We start from the raw sequence: 23,078 nt of genomic DNA on the forward strand, positions 1-23,078 counted from the left end.
AATTTTTTTTTGACAACAACCAGTCCAACTCGACTGCATTTCCCTTTTTTGTCTATTTTCTTTCTTTCTTTGTTTCTTTATTTCTTATTTTTCGCTTCCTCACGTGTAACGATCGCTCGATCCTCTTCGAGGAGAATGATCGAGAAATGGGAGCACGAAGAACGATTTCGTTGAATCTAGGAAAGTTCGTGTTAATGGAGCTCGCTTACCTTCAAGATAATCCTAACGTTTTGCGTGAAAGTCGACGGTAGTAAAAGCTTTGAGAATGGTAATAAATGAATCGGTGTGATCGCGATTAGCGTATCTTTTCTGCGTATCTCGTAGTTTCTTGATTGAGAGCAAAGAAACGAGAAAGGAAAAAGAAATGTCATCCGTTGATTCGATCAAAATTATCTCAATTAAATCTTTCGTATAATAACAGAAATACAGGTAGACAAAGATACGAGAAAATTTACTTTTGCATTTCTCATTTTCTAGTTATTATCTTATCAATAGTATTAAACTAGTATTAAACGAATGTGAGATATCTATATACATACCTATACACATACACACATATATACATATATATATACACACATATATTTACGTATATTATGTATTTATACATATATGTGTTTATAAATATATTTATATATTTATATTATATATATATATGTATATATACATACATATACTTTGTATTTATGTATAACATGTTACAAAATGAAACACTTATCAGTTTCTAACGAAAACAGTGAACGTATTGCAATCGATAATTATGACACATCGATTTTTCAAATAGTCCAATCGATTCGTACAAGTTGAATAAAGAAAAAAAGAAGAAAAAGAAGAAGAAGAATAAATAAATATGACTGCTGTTAGTGTAAAAGTAGGAAAAGAGACTAATGTCGCCGTCGTTAAGAAACGAATTCCTCGTTTCTCTCGATCGTACGCTTAGAAAGTACATCTCAACTAATTGTAGGCGATCGTACATAGATATTACATAGATACATACCAATACGAACGTGTGATATACGTGATCCTTCGATGGCTATATGACTATACCTATCTATGTACGTATTCGAACCGGTAAAATCATTTATTATCTTTGATTGTTTAACGATTATGCCGTTTAACCCTCGTGCGATGTGCCTTTAATCGTATATTTTTTATTTCCCTTGAAATTTTTCGAAGGAAAACGCGTTTCTATCCGACCGTAAGACATACCGTTAGCTAAGACGTATGGGTCTATCTAGAAATACTCTAAAATCATTCCGTCGATCCTTCATGTTATTCACTTTGAATACCAAAATATCGAATAGCGATCTCTCGCGTAGTATATCGAACGCGGAAAGTCTTTTCATAGTCGAAAGATTTTAATCGATTTTTCTTTATTATTAATTTATTGTAAACGGAAAGTTATTTTTACGGAAATTTTACGGATTTTACGAAATTTGATGAAAAACATTTTTACGCGTATAAATATATTGTTAATTTCACGATGGAATGCATATTTTCGATAACGATAATATTGTATTATTTTCCTATTATTTCCGCAATATTATTTACTCGATGATTAGTATGATATGCTGTTTTTAAAGTTCTTGAGAAAAATTCTTTCAAAATTAACAAATTATTTTAAAGCGATGGGAGTTATAAGTAACTTGGAATTTGTCTTACTCTTGAAACGTAATTATAAATAAAAATTAATTTTAATAAACTTAATTATATATAGCATGATTTACGATACTTCATGATCTAATAATATTATGATATTAGTTCCTTGATCCTTTCATGTAATTTTATAAATAAATATACAGAGATCGTATATTACGAACATGAAAATAAAACCTGATAAATAGTCGCGATAGTGATCATTTCAGTATTATCCTTTTATATAAAGAAATTTAAAAATTGACGAAACAATGACATTAATTTGAAATGCAAAGAAGTCCTTCAAGCACATTGGCGAACGTTTGCCGATGTCCTAGAAGCGGTATACGTATTAGGAAAGAAGCTGAGAAAGAGAGAGAGAGAGAGAGAGAGAGAGAGAGAGAGAGAGAGAGAGAGAAAGAGAGACAAAGACAAAGAGAAAGAAAGAGAGAAAGAGAAAGAGAAGTATGGAGACTATCGAGGTCGAAAGGTTTGACAAATATCGGCAGTTCTAAAGGAAAGCATAGACCGAAACGAACGTTTTACCGTTCGGCAATAATCCTTTATAAACGTATATACTCGAATGAAAACGGAGCGAGTAATCGTAGATTTTTCACATCCACTTACGTACCATACTTACCAAAAGGAGATCAGTTCATAGATCAGTACGATCTAACCCTGAAATAAAGAAGACGTAGAAAAAACGTAGTAGAAGGAAGTAGAGTCATCTTCGGAAAAGGAAGCATAAGTCCTCGTTATCGGTCACGATCGGTGTCAGGACATCGTTCTTTGACCTCCTCCCCGAAGGTAGCAATATGCATTGCTCCATCGAGAAATGGAAACGTGACCCTTTAAAGAAGAAGGATAAAGAGTGAGATGGAGAGATGGTGGCCATCTTTGTCTCTGAAAAAGAAGAAGAAGAAGAAGAAGAAGAAGAAGAAGAAGAAGTAGAAGAAGAAGAAGAGAAAGATGAGAGGAGAAAGAAAAAAGCAAATGTCTTCTTCGATGGTGAAGGAGAAAAAGAGAGAGACGGAAAGACAGAAAGAGAGACAGAGAGACTGGCCTAGAAACGTGCCAAAGCGTTCTCCGATGCGTTCACGAAGGATCTCCAGAGAGGCTACTACCTCCTTTCCATCTTGGACACAACAGTAGCTCTCTCTCTCTCTCTCTCTCTCTTTCTCTTTCTCTTTCTCTCCTTTTCTCTCTTCGTTTGGGGCATCGTCGACGACGATGGTAAATGGCCCATGGAGAGGCTCCGCGCCTCCAGTTGGAAACGGGAGCACGCCACGTGAAAGTAGGAAGGGGAGGCTATAGCCGGACCGACGTCGCTTCGTGCGCTTCAGTCGTTCGTGGACCTCGAAGGACGATAGAGGTCGAAGAGGACATTTCCTCCTTTTCCTTCCTGACTGGTGCTTCTTTTCTCTTTTTATCTCTTTCCCTTTATATCTGTCTGTCTTTGTTTCTCTGTTTATCTCTTTATCTGTCTCTCTTTCTCTTTCTCTCTCTTTCTCTCTGTCTGTCTCTTTCTATATTTCTCTCTCTCTCTCTCTCTTTCTGTCTCTCTTTCTGTCTCTCTTTCTTTATCTCTCTTTAATACCGTCGAAGGTGATACGACGACTACGCAACAACGATTTTTTTATCGATTCGGTTCACCAGGATTCTTCGTCCTTCGTCTTCAAGAAGAGGAAGAAGAGGAGGAAGAAGAAGAAGAAGGATCCTCTTCTCTCCTTCTCATCCTCTTATTCAAGTTGCAATTCTCTTAGGACGGCTCTTCGAGTTCCATCGACTTCCTCGGTCATCAATTTTTTTCTTTTCCTTAAGACGTCAGAGAGACCAAAGGGAAGGATGCATCGACAGGTATACCTCGTCGTTGGAGTCATCTTCCTGGGCTATCTTCAAGGTCGGTATCGGTCTCTCATGCTCATCTTCGCTTTTTTTTTTCTTTCTTGCTTCTTTTTTCTTCCCTTGCGATTTTATCATCCAGATATTTATTTCAAACCTATGTCAATGAACTCTGATTATTTTTCTTCTGTTGAAAAATTGTATAGAATATTACCTCGTTATATCTATATTCTAAACATTCTTTGCAGGATGTTTGAAATATTTTTTGTCTTTTGTTTCTTATCGAATACTGAATATCGAATATTTATCGATGAAACAGATTTAATTTTCAATCGAGAAAATAACGACAAAGTATATGATATCGATGCTAATTAATTAATGACAATCTTTTAGAAACTTCTCCTTTTTTTTTTTCTTTTCTTTCTTCACTATCGATTACAATCGAACTCTTTTACAATCGACCTTACTCGAAAGGATTCTTTTCATTCAGGAAGAACTTGTCTTCCTTCGTCTTCGTTTCTTCGTATTTTTCCCCTATTTTTTTTTCTTGATTTTTTTCTTACTCTCTTCGTCACGGTATATCAAGGTCGGTAATCAGATCTTTTGGTGAACTCTTCGGCGGTGGTCATCTCGCTGGTAATTCAAGAAGTCAATGAAGGCACGACCTTGAACGAAAAAAGATAAGAAAAGAAAAAGAAAAAAAGAAACAACAACAAAACGAAAGAAATAGAGAAAAAAAAATACATAACAAAACAAAACGAAATGAAAGTAACAAAAAAAGATCATCATTCGATTTTAGCACCGAGACGGTCGCGTCGATTCGTAGATTCTTGACAGTGAATGGCCGAATAATTTCACGCTCGGTCGACCGAGAAACACGAAATCGATTCGAGCTAACGAGCTTATGGAATCGAGCTGGATCGAACTAAGTAACTAAGTCTGAATATTCAGTTTATATCAACGATTTCCTTTATTAATCGAGTAAATTATGTAAAAATATGTGGGTGTTGTGGAAGCATGCGAAAACGATTTAAAGAAGCAAATGTTTCTCGAGTTATCTCCTTTGAGGAATGTTTATAGAGTTGTTTACCCGACAGACCCATACCCGACATTTTTACAAACGAGTTTTTGTTTTTATTTTTATTTTCCTTTAGGATATAACTCCCCCGCAACAACGAGACTTTGTCATTCCGATTTTATCTTCGATCTTTACTATTTATAACTAAGTCGATATTAAACCTAGTAGGTGCATAAGTACGTAAAGCAGCTGTAAAATATTAACGATGACTATTCAGCGCACTCGGCCAATTCATTTCAAGCTCTCTCTCTCTCTCTCTCTCTCTCTCTCTCTCTCTCTCTCTCTCTCTCTCTTCCTCTTATTTCAAACATTTCTTTCAAAAAACACAGGAGTAATATTTTTTTTTATAACCACTACTTATTCCATCAGCGTTAATTAAGTTAAGTCATGGTGTAGCTTATTTTTGAACAACATATGTAGTATGTATATGTATAAATATGTTTCCTATAATTATAATTATCGACGATTCGATAAATCGTCAAGATTGACCATGGAAAACTGTCACGAGAAATCAGAATATAATTTTAGAACGGTTCTTATATGTATAATAAACGGAGCGAGAAAGACTAATGATAGGGAAAAAAGATACATAGAAAGAGAGAGAAAGACAGAGAGAGAGAGAGAGAGAGAGAGAAATATAGAGATGCACAGGCAGCTTCCGAGTATCTCCTTCTCTCTTCTACCTTCTTCCTCGATAAATGGCTTTGCTCAGGGTGCCCATTGAATTCCCTGCAGGGAGCCAGGATCGTTCCTTGGCAAAAGCGGTGCTCTTTCAACGAGGGAAGAAAGAGAGAACCATCGTTTTTCGTTTTAATCTCTCGTACGTTCGCATCCTCGTGTACGAATCTCTGAGTAAAAAGAGAGAGAGAAAGAAAGAGAGATAGAAAGAGAGACAGAGAGAGAGAGAGAGAGAGAGAGAGAGAGAGAGAGGAAGACACGAGTTCGTTCTATCTCCTTTTCTCTCTTACTCTTCCTCCCTCTCTATCTATCTTTTCTTATTCCTTGATTCTGATATGGACCACTCGAGGAACATCCCAATGGCGTAGAATGAATTTTGAAGAAAAATTCAACTCTATCGTTTTCTGTTTTATTTAAAAAAAAAAAAAAAAAAAAAAGAAAAAGAAATTCGATCACAATTGCAGATATCAATTTTTAATATCGAATTCGTAAACTTCATAAATATCACAGTATGAATGCAGTCTGTTAAGATAATATCAAGCAAGGAAGGAGTTCTTTCAACATGGCAATAAAGTTTAATTAAATACTCGTTCTTATTAAATCATTCGCTTGTTTTTCTTATAATTCGTCTTAGTATATCGTTAGACGTTGGAAAAGATCTTCTTATAGTAATCGTAAAAACAATATTCGCAGGATCATTTGCGTTTTGATGAAAAAGGATCAATGTAAGGTTCATATATAAGTATTACTTGTATGTATATCGAGAACGGTGAGGAGTCTTTAGTTTTATCGCGAATAAAATCAAATTTATTGCAGGTATGATCTTTCGTTGAGGATCTTGGTATACTTGTAGAATGTTAGGTATGTACATATCTACCGGTGAGTCACCTAAAACTGGAAATGTCTATGTATACATATAGATCTTTCTTTTTTTTGACGACAGAAAAGAATTTCTAAAGAAAGAATATATTTCGTTCGAAAGCAGTACAAAACGAATTTTTGTTCGCAGTTATAACAATAGAAGAAGTTTAAAGTATTCATGATCTGATATACAATTTTTTGTTATAAATAAACAGATTCAAGCTGCTTTTAAACAAATATCGATGAGTTTCGTATCTAAAAAGATATAATTCTCACGTAATAATTGTTCGTCATCGATATATAAGTCTATTCTAATCTTACGTATTATTCCTGAAAAATATTATTTCATTGTAAAATCTAATTGAGATATTTAAGAATTTATTTTTTAGATGACTCTTCTAGTATATATATATATATATATGTATATATACGCGTATAATATATATGCAAATATGTATATACAAGTTTTTACCCAAGTAAGAAGATCGAAGAGACGAAGCATCTGCCGAACCAATTAAGAGAAAAAAACGTTAAGGATTAAAATTACAGGAAAAACGAGTTATATCTATCTATAGCATTTTCTATTGGTTAAATTCTATATCCTTCTTTACATTCTATTTACGCTACTGTGCTAAAGCTCATACTATAAAGGGTATATACTTATCCAAAAGAATGTACTACGTGCGTGTATAGGTCCAACTCGTGCGTTCGACCCGGGCGCGTTACGTGCTTCACATAAAAGTCGTAAAACGACGAGTTAGTCGAGTTGACGCGCCTAATTAAGTATGCTAATCGGCTTTAAAATTTGCCGTTAAGAAAGTGAGAAAGCTTAGAAATTCAAACGAATTGAAATAGTAAGGGCTATCGCGTTACATCGCGTTAAAACCGTGAGAACTAGGAGATGTAACGAGATACAGCGAAAAATTTTCATCGCAATCTCGCACGTGTAGAAAACTGATTTACGACAACTGTTACTAAAACGACGAAAGTACTTTTCTTTTTCTTTTTATTCTTTACAAGCTTTTATGGATGTTATCGGACATACGTTACGATCTCTTCTGCCTTGTAAATTGGACTCTTCTTCGACTAGTTCTTTTGCGAGATAAATCATCTCGCGTAGGAATTTTTTACTGTTTAGTCTTGAAAATCAAAGGAAGTATTTTTAATCCTTAAATGGTTGCGATATTATAACACGTTAATTTTTAATGTAGTTTAATAGATATTTTCTTGTGGTTAGATATATCTGAAATGAAATCTGAAAAATTAAACTCGTTAATTATTTTTACAATCATTCATAAATTAGTATATACGTCTGATAATATTCTGCTGATTACTCTTGTTTGAATTTTTTTGCGAAATAAATTATCTCGCGTTACAAAATTTTTCTATTTAATTTTGAAAACCAAGAGAAGCGTTTTTAACAGTAGCTGCGTTATTGTAACATACTAATGTTTAATGTAGTTTGATACGTTTTTTACAATTTAGTTTTTTATTAAATTTTGTAAGAAAAGTTATGATGTCATTTATCCATCATTTCTATTTTTTAATATTTACTTAATAATTAATGTAATATTTTTTCTAGATATTTATAAGTAACTAAATTATATATTAAAGGGTTAACGAACGATAACTAACACATCAACTACCAAGCGAATTTTTTTCAAAAATGTGATTTAATTAAAATAAAATATAGAGAAAATTTATTTCCACGTTGTCAGAAATTTCTAAAATGAAGCTACAAAAATTGTTAATTATATACATTATGATTTATAAAATGAGTATACACGTTCTGTCACATTTTGTTGATCAGACGAACTCGAATGATCGATAAATCATTTCGAGTTATCATATTTTTTGTGTTTAATTTAAAAAGCATATATATAAATATGTTCTAAAAAGAATGTAATTTAATATACAATTTAATATGTAATTTAAAAAGAAAGAATATATATATATATATTTTAAACATATAATATACATAATTAACATATTGTCAACCAAACAAATTTTTCATAAATGACATAATTTAAACGAAAATATTGGAGAAATGTATCTTTTTTTACTCGTTAAGAATAATTAAAACGAACTTCCAAAAATTGTTAATTATTTTCATAATCATTCATAAAATATATATACAAGTTTCACATTTTGCTTATCATCCAAGCTGAATAAACGTATTCACGAGAGAACGCCAACGTCATTGAAATTACGGTACTTCTTTTGAAAAGGAGATGAGAAACGGTAGAGATACATCTCATATAAGAACATCCGAAAATTTTTCGACGTTTGAAACGACCACACGTATCGTCTTCACTCTCTCTCTCTCTCTCTCTCTCTCTCCTTTCCTCTCTCTCTCTCTCTCTCGCTTTTTCTCTGTTTCTTTTTTTTTTATTTTACGATCGTTTAGTATCGCCTTTTTCGTACAGACGCATTGCCGTTTCCTTCGGCAGACCTGATGCGACTTTAATTCTCTTCTTCATCGTATTCTTCTCTCTCTCTCTCTCTCTCTCTCTTTCTCTCTTTCTCTCTTTCTCTCTTTCTCTCTCTTTCTGTGTTCACTTTAGCACAGCTCGTTCTCTGACCGTTTGTCGGTGCAATTTGAAGCAGAGTACGCTTGTACGAAAGTAAAAGAGAGAAAGAGAGAGAGAGAGAGAGAGAGAGAGGGAGAGAGAAGCAGAAATGGTTACATTCGACGAGGCCACACACAGCTTGAAAATTGCGCGCCTTTTTCGTCGCTCTTTCAGTCGCACATTGTCCACCTGATATAAAAGCATTTTACTTACCGTTTTCTTTTTTTCTTTCTTCCTTTTTTTTTATTTTATTTTCTCTGCCCTCTTGTGATAAGTTTTTCACTTCAATTTCACCGATTTACGAAGTCATCGAGATACGATATCTATTTTTGCTCCAATAGATATTAAATTTATTTACAAGCAAATGTCCTGCTCTATTTTTGTGATATACCTTTGTAATCTTTTATTTTAATTTAGAAAAGTTTATTATTAAAAGTTAATTGTAATTTACAATCTTTTATAATCTAATTCTAATATATCTTTATTAAATATTTCTTTTCTAGCAACGAAGCTGACAAGTTTTTTAATGATAACATAATTATATCAAATAATTAAACGAATTCGACGTTATGCATTGGAGAATTTTAAAAATGTATTAAGAGAAAAGAGAGGGAAAAGTACAAAGAAAGAAAAGAAAAAAAAGAAGAAAAAAAAAATAGAAAAGAAAAAAAGAAAACTATGAAGAAAATTGTTTAGGTAATAGCTCGTTATTGCTTCCCCATAAGATACGAAGTATACCGTCAATATTTTTCCTCCTACGTAATGATAACCAAGAGAAATAGAGAGATAGGTTGATAATAACGCAGGTTATAAATTAGCAAAAAAAGCAGAACGCTCCGAGTATGCAAGCGTGGAGTCAATTTGCTAGCCAAAGAGTTAATAGATGACGTTGGTAATTGACCATGATCGTTGGCTGAGCGATTTGATAATGACGTCACGACGACGATATTATGGTGTACCTTCTTCTCGTAAGGATCTCTTCTTTTTCTTTTTATTCTTCTTCTTTCATTCTCTCTCTCTCTCTCTCTCTCTCTCTCTCTCTCTCTCTCTCTCTTCCTCTTTCTCTCTCTCTCGATTTTTTATTACGAACGTGAAACGATGAAAATTTATTGCACGAAATGACGGCTGCTCGTCCATTACGCGAATTACGAGAGCACCACTTGCCGCTTTGTCGAATCGGACGTGAAGATTGGAATGTCTGAGGCATCGCCGAGTGCTTCAATAAAAGATGATCGCCTAAAAGCGTTACCGTTTCAGTTCGTTGACTTTTCACCGTCTTCGAACCCCATGACCCGCTTTCAATTATATCCGCCCTGCCGAAGGTGTGAAATTTAAACGATCACACGAATCTTGTTGATCACACGATCACCTTCTTCAATCGTAAAATTACGTTTGTTTACTATCGAATAAATGCTATCGATCTGTCTCTACTTTCGTAGTAACGTTGGCTGAATTTACAATCGTTTTAAACTTCCTTTAATTTTTGTGTTTTTGTTCTGTTTTTCTTTATTTCTTTTCTTTCTTTTCTTTTTATTTTTTCTTTTTTTCTTTTTTTTGTAAGGATAATTTCATTTTTCATCACAAGGATTGTTCGTATCACTAAAAGCACGGAAAAATAATTTTGTCAACGATATTAACTTCATTTTATATCATTCATTTCGTTGGTATAATATATAGTAGTTATATAACTTATGTAGAGTTTGATCGAATTTAATTCATGATTGACTGATTAAGCATCTTTTGCACCAACTCGCAAGTCGGACTCGTGATTCATGCATAAGAAGTTTATTTAATTTATTAACGTCACTTTTCATATTTTGTCATTAAAGCAACTTATTGTATACTGTTTAAATTAAATCGATCCACATAACTTTCCGAATATTTTTATATCGATTATATAAATGATTAATCCTTTTAACGCGTAATAGATTCTTCTTTTATTTAGATTAAGAAAAAGAATATATATATATATATATACTAATTATTAAATAAATACCAAAACTATTTAGAAATTACATTATTATTATAATTCTTTCTTTTTCTTTTTTAATAAAGTTAATGAAAAACTAAATTATATAATTACAATATCAGTTTATCATTATTAATATATATTTAATACGTATATACATCGTGCATTAAATTACAATAAACATTAATGAAATTTAAGAGTTGCAAAATTAATATTATTTAAAATTGTTGCGTGAGAGAACGTATTTCATTCAGGCTCTTATATTTTCTGACCTTGCATATACTCAGAGGAAGTACAATCGCCTTGGTAATACGTCCGGCGTGATTCGCATTTAGAGAGAAAGAGAAAGAGAAAAAGAGAGAGAAAGAGAGAAAGAAAGAGAAAAAGAAAGAGAGTGAGAGGATCGTGCGAAACAAACTCATTCTCAATTTAATCATCTCACCCGCTGCGTTGCTGATAATTAATTCATTACGTACCATGCTCAGGGATCTACGATAATAAGTATCAATTACAATCGAGATTCTCTGGAAACTCGAAGACGACGTATTACACGTGCCAATCAGTTCATTGAGAATCATGTCGGTTAATTGATCTCTTATTTATCTTTTCTTGCAAGTTCATACTATTTTGTTCTTTCTTTTTTATTTATTTATTTTTTATATTCGTATCAACGCGATCTTCAATGATGATAATAATAATACTAGTAATACGAGAAATAATATAATAGCAGTAATATTGAGTAAAGGATTCAACCGAATCGGAATTAATCGATTTTGATCTTCTTTAGTGTTAAATTTATTTTTAATTTATATAAAATTAATAATTTATATATTTATATAAATTAATAATTTTTAATTTAACAAAAAAAAAAAAAGAAAAAAATGTGTTTAAACATGAAGAACGATGTTACGTGTATCTCGGTCGTTTCTTCATTAATTTTCAATTTAATTCTGTCAATCGTATCCATTTAATGAATAAAAATTCGTATCCATTTATTTCGTTACGATATTACAGTGACTATATATTTTCTCTCGGAATATATGAAATTTTTAAATAAATTATACGTGGTCGAATGAGATGTGTTAAGCGTCGGAAAATTTTAAGTAGTGATCATATTTTAATTGTTAAAATTAATCGATTTATAAATGTGAGAAGCAATGGAAGATATGGGAAATGATGGAACGAATTTAAAGAAGAATACAATAATTTTCTCTAAAGCATATACGTAATATTCGAATAAAATTTTAAATAATCGTAGGAAAAATTCAAGGAAGAAAATGATATTTGAAAGAATTGAGCGAAAAATATCCGAAGATAATTTAACCCAATAAAATGCGTACTCTAATTTTGTTTTTCTCTCGAGTAGGACACGCGTTACCGTTATTCGAAAATACACAGAAAATATTTGTACGACCTGGTTTCTTGACACCAAAAGTTAAGACTGCACAATGAGTATAGAAACATGTACGCGACACGTTCCTATTTACGTTCTCTATCGACGTTTGATCTAAATCCATGACAAGTCGATGTTTTCTTTTTGAAGTCTCTTTGTTCGTTCGTTTGTTTATTTATTTGTTTGTTATTTCTTTGTTATAAAACTTTAATTATCCTTATCGTCGAACGAAATTCATTCTATATTATATCGAGCTTTGCATACGATATATTTTATTATTCGACGAATTGAAAGCTCGTAAAGAGAATTACAAAAGCGGATCTCTCTTTGTAAACGTGTGAGATCAATGATACAAACGAATACGATTTTATGTTAAATTCAATAGAAGAGAAGTTTCTCGCTCGTTCGTTCTCTCTTATGTTGCCATTCAGCCGAGAACACGTATGTAGTTACCTAGCATAGAAGATGTTATCGAAATACGTTGTACCTTCGTCGCCTATCAGGAGTATTTACACGTAGAGAAGCTCGTAGAAAATGTAAATTATTCATTAACCCAGACTGTGCACGAATCATTTAGCGTCACGCTTCTCTTAGATTCTCTTCGTTCGTTTTATTCTTTCTTTATTTGTATTTTTATTTCTATTTTTATTTTTACTTTTATTTGTATTTTTACTTCTTTTGTCTTTCCTTTTTCGATACGAAAATAGCTTTTTTTTTTATTGTCGGTCGTAACGACAAACGTATTTACGCGATTATTATATTCTTCTTTCTTTCTCTTCTTCGTTACATTAATTAATAAATTAGATGATTAGTTTTCTGTCATTATTAAATTCATCAGTTTTATAATTCATTAGACAAGCTCGTGCTATTTTTTATTTACGTATATGCATACACTTACGTAAATATGATATTTACCGATATTGTATATTATTCGTAATACATCGCACCGATAATTCAGGATTAGTTCTAACAAATCTAGATCTCTGATTGCTTTTAACGCTTAGGAGATACCAGATGAGATTACATAGACCACACCTATCGCTAGAAATTAGATTAACTGTAACTAGATATCAGTTACCATTTTGCTCTATCTCTTTCTCTCTCTTTCTTTTTATCTTATAATAATCTTTTTTTTAACATCGAAGAAACATAATTGCTTGTCATACATTTTCTTTTTTCTGTTTAACGCTATCCAATCTGATTCTGAGACAAAAGATCTTTATCGTTTTACATGCAAGATTAATCCAAATTCAAGGTAATTATAATCGTTGGTTAACGGTTGGAATGTAATAATAAAAAAAAAAAGAAAAAAGAAGAAAAGAAAAGAATCTATATAAGAACATATATGATAAGTATAAAAAATATATTAAATAAAATATATAAGGAAAAGGAAAAGAAAAAAACCATACTATTCTAATAACTCTTCCGAAGGTAACGAATCTCGTTCATAATATGAAAACATGATATCGATTACGATCGCGGTATAACGCGATAGAGTTACACATATAAATCCGAGATGATAGTGGCTAAATCCCCTACGCTCACGTTGCAATGTTTCATAATTCAAGATCTGTTTCTCGAAGATACATTTAACGAGTATCTACATTCTCACCATGCAACATTGTAACATCGTTAACTATGCGTGGTTAATACTTATCGATCGATTCGTCTTTTCTTTCTCCTTCTTCTATTTTCTTTTTTTTATCTTTTCTTTTTCTTTACGAATCAAGGACAAAGAAAGAAACGAGAATGCTTGAAAGAAAGAGAAACAAGATACAAGCGATATCGAGTAATTTAATTAAAAGTTCTTGTCCGCATCGAACATTTTTTGTCTACCTTTCAATATTCATATCAGATAATTTAATGAACAATCCTTTTAATTATTTACATACACATCGTTCTAAATTGTAACGAGTTTTCCAAACGTTTATCGTTTAAAACGTTTTATCGTTTAATCAGTTAAAAAGAACAAAAATATCATTTAGTACGAATTCACATTTTCAATTCGAACCAATTGAACGGAGCTAACAATTGGGTCACTTGTTGTTTGTTCGCGAAAACAACAAAAGAGACTTTCGTCGAGTATCGGACAGATGTTTATTTGAATAATTGAACGTTCTGTTTGTTCTCTCTCTCTCTCTTTCTTTTTCTGTTCGATATATTTTATATCCTGCGATCGACAACAGGCAAACAGGCAGCAATGTTTTCGTTCGCTTTGATACTACCGTTCCGAATCGATGCGTTTGATTAGACTAAGAGCAAGCACATCTACAATTCCAAAAGCATAGTATATATACGTCTATATATAATTCGTCCATCTCGCTATAATAATTACGAGCAATGCTTTGATCGGTCAATGCACCGAGAGACCAATTTGGCCTCTCTCATTAACCACGGGAAATTTACATGATGCAAACTCAGATTGATAAATCCTCCGTTCCCCGTTTCGTGCTCCAAATCTTCTTTAGTTTTTTGCTTTATTAACCGTGTAAGGTCCCGTTCCATTCCCATATCTTGGCTCATTAATACTTGTACGTTTTACTCGTATGTTTTACTCCAATTGCTCGCGAAGAAAAATGTTTTCGAGAGAGAAGAAGCGATTAATTCGTTTCTATCGAACGTAATATGCATCGATCAATTTCCTTTAACATAATTAATAATTATTTATTAGTGAATTAACGAAGAGATAATTTTATTCTGCCCTATCGACGAATAAGTTATCAATCGATCTTACATGTATCTATCAATTCCTATAATAACGTAATTAATAATTATTTATTAGTATTAATCGTGATAATACACGTAATTAAGCGTATGATTTATTTGAAAGGACAGATCTGTATAAATTACATAAGAGAGAAGAAAGAAAAAAGAAGATTAATCGATCGCATAGATCTATCACGTCGTCCATTGACGAACGATTGAGATGATCGATGAATCGAATACAATATTATAATTCGTAAAGAATCACTATGCTGAATCATCGATTATTAAATCGTTGTCGAAAATAAATCGAAATCAATTATCGATAGGACCGAAACCCTTAGGTACGATCTTGAGCGAATTAACGAAGTAACAATTATTTTCTATCCGATCGACGAATAAGTCATCCATCCATCTTATACGTCGAGGTATTTATCGAATCGATTTGTTCATTACAAGACGACGTACGTAAATGACAAATCGTCTAATTGATTCTCCACAGAGTTCTTCGTAGTTGTTCAAAAACGAAGAAAACCAATCGAGTTTTTCTATTTCCGATGAAAGACGTGCTATAAACGATCGGTCAACCGGCTAAGCGTTTCTACGGTCATCTCATAGACCGTTAGTATCTATCGTTCGATTCAACGACTGACTCAATTCACTTTGCTCGATTTAACATTAGTTCGCTGACTGGAAAACCCACTGAACGCGTTCAGCCATTGAATTTTGATTGCATGATCGTCGATTAAATTAAATGACCTAGGTGTATGATTAAAGAATAAGAAATAAGAAAAATATCTTTCTCTTCGTCGGGAAAATTAATTCGATCGATTTAAATGACGATTTCTAATTCAAACGGCGAATGTAGTTCGCCGACGTGAAGACACAGTTTGATTTCGAACGAATGATCGTCGATAATACTGAACGATCTAGGTAATTAGAGAGAAAGAAACGAATGAGAAAATTAGTTCATCTAGATCGAGAAATTTCATTCGATCGAGGAAAAAGTCGATCTCTAATCGACAAATGAACTTCATTCGCCAGCTCGAAGACTAATTGCACGTATTTGTCGATTGAATCTTGATCACTGAATGAAGATCCGCGTAATTAGAAAAGAAAAATCACGATAAGAAATAAGATTTCTTCGTATAGATCGAGAAACTAACTTCGATCGATTTCTAAAGCAGGTGAATGTATTTAATTCCAAAGAGAAAGAGAAAAAGAGAGAGAGAATAGCAACTGGAATCGATATCGATCACGTATGAACGCGTTCGAAAAAGTCTCACGACGTCGATTTCGATTAATTACGTGATTAGTACACCACCTGCGACATGATCTTACGGTCGTATCGTATACGGGACAGTACGGTTTCCTCGTTGTTAGCACGAACAAGAGCGTAGATAGATTTTATCGTTCGGCAGACACCGTACGTGTCGTGCACGGAAGTTGAAAGAGAAAAAGACATATATATACATATATACATATATATATTTTTTTCTTTTATTATATGAATATAATATATATAATATATATAAGTATATATTATATATAATGTAATACATAATATAATTATAGAATATATAATTGAAACGCATATATCATACACGCATATACAAACACGTAAGGTATATATAACTGTCTCTTATGTTTTTTATCGTACATATATTTTCTTTCAATTAAGGAAATCTGCTTCTCTTTGAAATCCAGGAATTAGTTCTTTCTTCTCTAAATATATTTTCTTCGATCAATTACGATCGATAATGACGACGATGACGAATTTGCTTGTACGAAATTACTATTCGTGATATGTTTCCTAGATCTTCTCTATACCAGCATGATATCTTAATGAGCTATATGAACGTCAGTCATTAGGTAGATAACATCTATCGTTCGTGCTGAAACACACTTCCCAATACCGCCTATGGTGTTTCTAACGCCTATAACTACCAACGATCGGTTTACAATTAGATGAATATTGATTGCTTACCATTGGAATTTCCTAATGGTACTTGGCCAATTTGCATTTCATAGTAATCACGTAATAACGGATTTTCTCTTCCTTCCTCCCAGCGATGATTAGATCTTTTAAGAGTTATTTATATACCAGATTTCACGCAAAAGTTTACTCGTGAAAAGATGCTACTAACCTTTTCATAAGAGAGATTGCATTTTGGTATACATTGTTTGTATTCTAACAATTTGTTTTTTCATTTCAACTCTCCTCTTTTTCATCAAAGTTTTATTTACGAAATTATTTTTTTAGAAATAGTGTTCCATTAGTTCGCGAATCTAGATTATTAGTCATTAATTCGATACCAGAAGCCTTAAATGCATGTGAATGTGTAATTATAACATATCGATTGATGTGTAATTATAACGTATAAAATTTGTTATTTAGATTAGATTAAATCGCTGTCATAAAAGAGAATCTAAAAATTTAAAAAAGATTAACGTTGAAATTAAAAAAAAAAAAAAAAACGATTAACGTATTAACATTATGATATAAAATTCTTTATTTAAATTCGCTGTTATAAAAGAGAATGTAAAAATTCAAAAAAAAATTTTTTTTTAAATATGGACGTTCATTAATATCAAGATTAAGAATATTTGTTTTACTAAGATTACGATAGTTACGATAATATCGTATATTTTACGAAACGATCTATCGGTCTATGTAAATTTACAACGCGATATTGCAAAAGTTGATGTGAAAATGGTTGTAAACGTCTCCTCTCGAAATTAAAATATGTAGTTTCATCCACTTTCCGTCGTTTCGTCTTCGAATCATGAAAGATCAAGAGAGAAGTTAAAATAGAGAGAAGGAAAAAAATCAAAAAGAAAAAAGAAAAAAGGAAGAAAAAAAAGAGAAAAAAGAGATAAAAGACAGAAAAATAGAGGTACATGCATCCAAAACTTAAGCACCGAGGCGAAACGATGTAACCTCGTAATTTATGCGCATAAAAGATTTTACGTATTCGTACTAGGGGATTACTCACCGTACGGTACGGTATTTACGCTCGGCTGATAACACACTCGCATCACGTTTTTTTGATGTCAGTCGACTCTAAAATAAGGAACGACGATGAAAAAGGAGAAAGAGAGAGAGAGAGAAGAAAAAACGTCAGTTTAGACTGCAAAATGTTGCTCGGACTTTCGACGCTTCGTTTACGACGTAGCTACTACGACCTATTTGCTTTCTTCCTTTTCGGTTCCTTCTCCATAACGGTTCGCTTCCTCCACGCCAATTTACGAGATTCGAACCCTTCTCTTTGTCTTGCAGTTCGTTAAAGAGTTTAGAGGGATCTAATCGTCGCTTCGTTTTCAACGAGATTGAAAAAAGGGAACTAGGTGATTGTTAATCCGATCTTAATCGTGACTCGAACTTTTTCTAATCATCTTTTTATTTTTTTTCTATTTTTTTTTTTTATTCTATTCCTTTTTATCTCTTTTTTTTTTGAAGAGAGAGAGAGAGAGAGAGAGAGAGAGAGAGATCTTATCTAATTAAACACAATTTTTTAATTAAACACAATTTAATTAAAATTGGTACATATTAGATCACACTCGGTCAAATGATTCTTTCTGAATATATTTTATTAGTATGTATTAATTCTTATTTTATTTTGAAGTAAAAAGATACATTGTACGGGAAATGATCTAATTTTTTGCATAATTATATTTCATTGATTTTAAATCAATATAATTTAAATAATTAAAAGATAATTAAAAACGATCAATATATAGAGAAAAAAATAATATGTAATAAATAATAAAATTTTTGAAATAATTGAACGTATGTATACTTACGCACACAAACAGATATATCAATCATAATTATATTTTATTGATTTGAAATCGATTTAGATTAAATTAATAAAAAAAAAATTCAAACGGTAACGAGAATACATATAGAAAGAAAAAATAATATATAATAAATATTAAAATTTTCAAAAAAAATGAACGTACACATACATGTCTTAAATTAAATAACATTTCATGAAACTTTCGTCTAATAATATCGTGAAGATTTTTAAAGTAAATCAACAAACGACTACACTTTTACATTCTCGAAAAAATTTTAGAAAAACGAAGCTTTCCAGGAAAAAAAGATTGAAAACATTGACGAAAATAAAAAAAAAATAAGAAAACAGAAACATATGGATTAATCGTTTGTCTAATCCACTTAGTCATCTAACAAAATACTTTGTTAAGTCTGATCACGGTTAACGGAGAGATTCACTCAGTTATATTCAATGCAATGATCGCATGATAATTTAAAAGACGAAACGATCATGAAACCCTGACCTAGACGCAAAGTAGGTATGGAGGTAAGGCCGCTCATGCTCTTCGCTCGACGAGTAAATGCACTCGTAATTAATCGTAGATAGTTATAGAAAGGTCAAAGCTATTCGTCTCGTTTTAGTTTTCGTCGGTAGATTATCAATGAAGAGAAAATGTGTGTTTATGTACGTACGAAAGATTATATCTTTATGTATATATGTATGCGTATATTATATATCTATGTGTGTATGTATGATATATCTATGTATGTATATATATATATATGTACGTGTAAGTTTTATGTATTTTCGACGTTGATCCTTGGTCACGAAGTCCTTCGTCTCTTCTCTGTTAACTAGGTATAGAGGTGAGAGTTAAGTCACGTTTTCTTCTTCTTCATTTTCCACGGGAAACGATTTGTCATGCACTTAAACAGTGATGAAAGCCGAAACTCCATAACCTCACGCTTGAAAGGTCAACACAGGTCTTTCTTGTGATCACTCATCAAGGTAAAGGTCGTGTTGGAAGGTCGACTTGTTCGTTTCATTCACTTTCTTATACCCCCTTTGAGATATATTATTAAAGAGTTTTCATTGATCATAAGATTTTTAAAAACATGGCGATATTGTTCGATTGGGGCCGATCGAATTAAATTTCAATTATATATCAATCGATTTTTATTCACTAGAATAGGAATACTTAGAAGTTATTTTAACAAATGAAATGAAATTAAAATCAAAAATCGTTTCGTTTCTTCTGTAATTAACTCTCTATTAATTAAATGTCTTCATATGCAGATATATACTTTTTTGGGATAATTATAGAGAAAGGATGTCGATATCGCGTTTAACAGAAAATTGAAATTACGTTTTAAAGGAGATATTTTATATTTGGTAAGACGTTTGATAAGTTTCTATCATTCTTCTTTATAATCTAATTTTCGTTCGTATCTAAAAGAAAAATTATGTAACATAAATTTTCAAACATACATTTTTTTCCCGTATGTAAACGTAAATTATGTAACAAGTTATACCATAGTTATTTATTATAACAATACTATACTAATAATAAATATAACATATTAAACAGATACATATACGTATATGTATAATTATATACGGATATATATATATATAATTCATATATTATTAATATTAATTATGTATAATGAAAATTGATTGTAAAATTAATTTTATAGTAAAAATAAATTTAAATTATATATATAATTTAAATTTAATTTTGTTATAAAATTAATATTATATGTATATAATATATTTATAATTAATATATATTGTTATATTAATTATAATAATTATAAATACATTATAATAATATTATAATTAATATTTATAAATTAATATATATATATATATATATATATATATATAGCTAAGTATTTATCTTCATTTAAACAATATAATTCATCAAATTATATATAAAATTACGAATGATGATTTTTGTTCTGTGAAGGTTTTATTTTATTTTATCTTATTTTACATGAAGGAGTGTAATAATAAAGTCGGACGTTCGACATACTTGTGTTCGATCTACGACCTTCGTTAATAATTATTCTCTTCCGTAGCTATCTCTCTCTATCTTTCTGTCTCTCCTTAATTTTTCAATGTTCCCGTCATCTTACCTCGCTTAACTTTAATTAACCTTAATGTACGATTTCCCTTAAGCATGCGTGCAGAATTAAATTATTATGTTTGTTGCTTGGTTGCGTAATCACGTCCTACTTCGTTTAGAATCGTCTAAAGAAAGTTAAGATTGATTGAGCCGACATGAGTTTAACAAAGCTATTAACTTATGGCTTATATACATATATCACTTTTACGATACTTCGTTCTTCTTGAGAAAAATTTTATTGATTGATTTTCATCCATTAACTTCGTTTGAATTTACCCTTTCATGTTTGATTAAATATATATATATATATATAAATATATGTGAAATAAATAATTTATATTACTTAATTTATATTGTTATTTTATAGAATTAAAATATGTACGTTTTATATACAAACACACACACATATTATAAATATATTAAATACATATATGAAAATTATTATATTATATTATTATAATTATTAAATTATATATATTATGTATATTATTACTATATGTATAGTAGAAAAATGAAAGTAATGTAATATATTACAAATTTTACTTTGTAATATTGTTGCTGTTCCTGTAGCATTATTCAAGATAGTCAATATTTGATCAGACTATAAAATCTTTATCAGGAATTGATTTTGAGGAACGTGAACTGGGAAAAGAACGAAGTAGTAGACAGAGTAATAGAATAAAGATTTCAAGTTCCTTACCTTTTTTACAAGTGGTGTACACGAGTGATTTCTCGTCTCAATGAGTTAGTCGAACAACGTTCACTAGAAGTTGGAAGAGAATACAGATCGTTCAACTAATCGCAGATTCAGCGATTGTTGGAAATAGTTTTATAAATTTATCAGAGTATTTATAAAATGTATAGACCGCAAACTGATTTATTGATTGATTAACGGTATTGTAAAACGCACAATACGAATTTATTATTTAATTATTGATTTCATAAAATGCAGAATAAGGAATTTTTATCCAATTATCAATTTTATAAAATGTAGAATACGGAATATTGTTTGAATATGAAATATGGGCTTAAGAATTAATCACAGACTTACTATTTAATCAGTAACCAATTTTACGGATTGATAAATATTAACTGGTTTTTTTTAATTTTTCTGTTTGATTCTTTCTGATTTCCTCCTCTTCAAATACATACACTGTGCAGCTCACCACTTATGAAACTTGTCTAGGATAAAGGATAATAATCTTGTGATTGATCAATAATTTAATAAGAAGTCAATTGTATCACGAGACGAGGTCTTATTGACGTCAACATTCGAAGAATCTGTGTAGTGCATTTTTGTGAGAAAAAGTATTGAAGATGTAAACTGTTTATGTCACCGAAAATTATAGATGAACGCATAATTAGCCTAAGATTTCAATAACTATAAAGTGTTGATAATGAAGTGATAGGATAACGAGAATTTTGTTTGAAAAAATTCTCAAAAGCATCAATTTACTTCCAATTCTGAATGGATCTTTAGTTTATGGATTCTTAATGTTTAACGATGAAAATATTGAGTGTGAGTAAGAAAAGAAATAAACGTAAGTATGCAGAATGTACCATAATTATTAAATTTATTAGTGTATATATATATATATACATATATATATATATATATATATATATATAATAGAATATACAGGCTATTCGTAATAAATAATTTATTACTGAATTTATTAATATTTTCTAGTACCGGAATAGGCACACTATACATGTATAATATAACTACATAACAAAAAATATGCTAATAATATATTCTATTACAAATACTTATTATTTATTAGTATATATAATTAAGTCCAAATATTATTTGTAATAAATAATTTATTACTAAATTTATTACTATTTTTATATGATGGTGATGTAAAAGAAAAAGATATACATTATACATATGCATAGTGAAATTATAGTAATAATATGGTAATAAAGTGCATATTACATCATAAATATTTATTGCATATATTTATTTATATTTTATATATTTATATATATGTGTATATATATATATATATATATATATATATATGCATATCGAAATTCATGTCAGATTGCAACTATATAAATCATTTCCATCATAGATAATTTACAACATCATTAAATGTGCACACGAACGGATGATCGAGATCGTTTCGTATTATAGCCGGCATGTTATCCTTTGAATATTGCAAGGCCGTAGAAAGTGTCTGTAGTTTGCTATTCAATTAGGTCATTCGGTGCATCCTTTGCCTCGGGTGAGAATACGAATGGCTTTCTATCGTGGAAGCTATATATCTATATCTATTCCTGTATATGTATCTAGACACTCCTATAATTCATATTGAGTATCATATCGAGAATTCTAATCGTGCTGTGTGTTTCTCCAACGTAATTAATTGTTTTTCTACATATATATATATATTTTTCTATATATAAATCTATATATAAAAATTAATAGTATATATA

The 23,078-nt window shown here is 30.8% G+C and overlaps 1 protein-coding gene across 2 annotated transcripts in view; it reads left to right on the forward strand.

Moving 5' to 3' along the window:
• The first annotated feature begins 2,893 nt into the window (after window positions 1–2,893).
• The window catches only part of LOC122629006 (agrin), a 46,822-nt gene continuing 26,637 nt past the window's right edge, over window positions 2,894–23,078 (forward strand). The window contains exons 1-2 of one of the 2 annotated variants that reach the window (XM_043811956.1): window positions 2,894–3,044; window positions 3,292–3,535. In XM_043811956.1, the coding sequence (XP_043667891.1) occupies window positions 3,481–3,535 (55 nt within the window). In that variant the 5' untranslated portion in view covers window positions 2,894–3,044; window positions 3,292–3,480. The remainder of the gene's footprint in view (window positions 3,045–3,291; window positions 3,536–23,078) is intronic. The other variant, XM_043811953.1, reaches the window with a different exon arrangement.

Source organism: Vespula pensylvanica, chromosome 1 (genome assembly GCF_014466175.1).
Source record: "Vespula pensylvanica isolate Volc-1 chromosome 1, ASM1446617v1, whole genome shotgun sequence".
NCBI lineage: Eukaryota > Metazoa > Arthropoda > Insecta > Hymenoptera > Vespidae > Vespula > Vespula pensylvanica.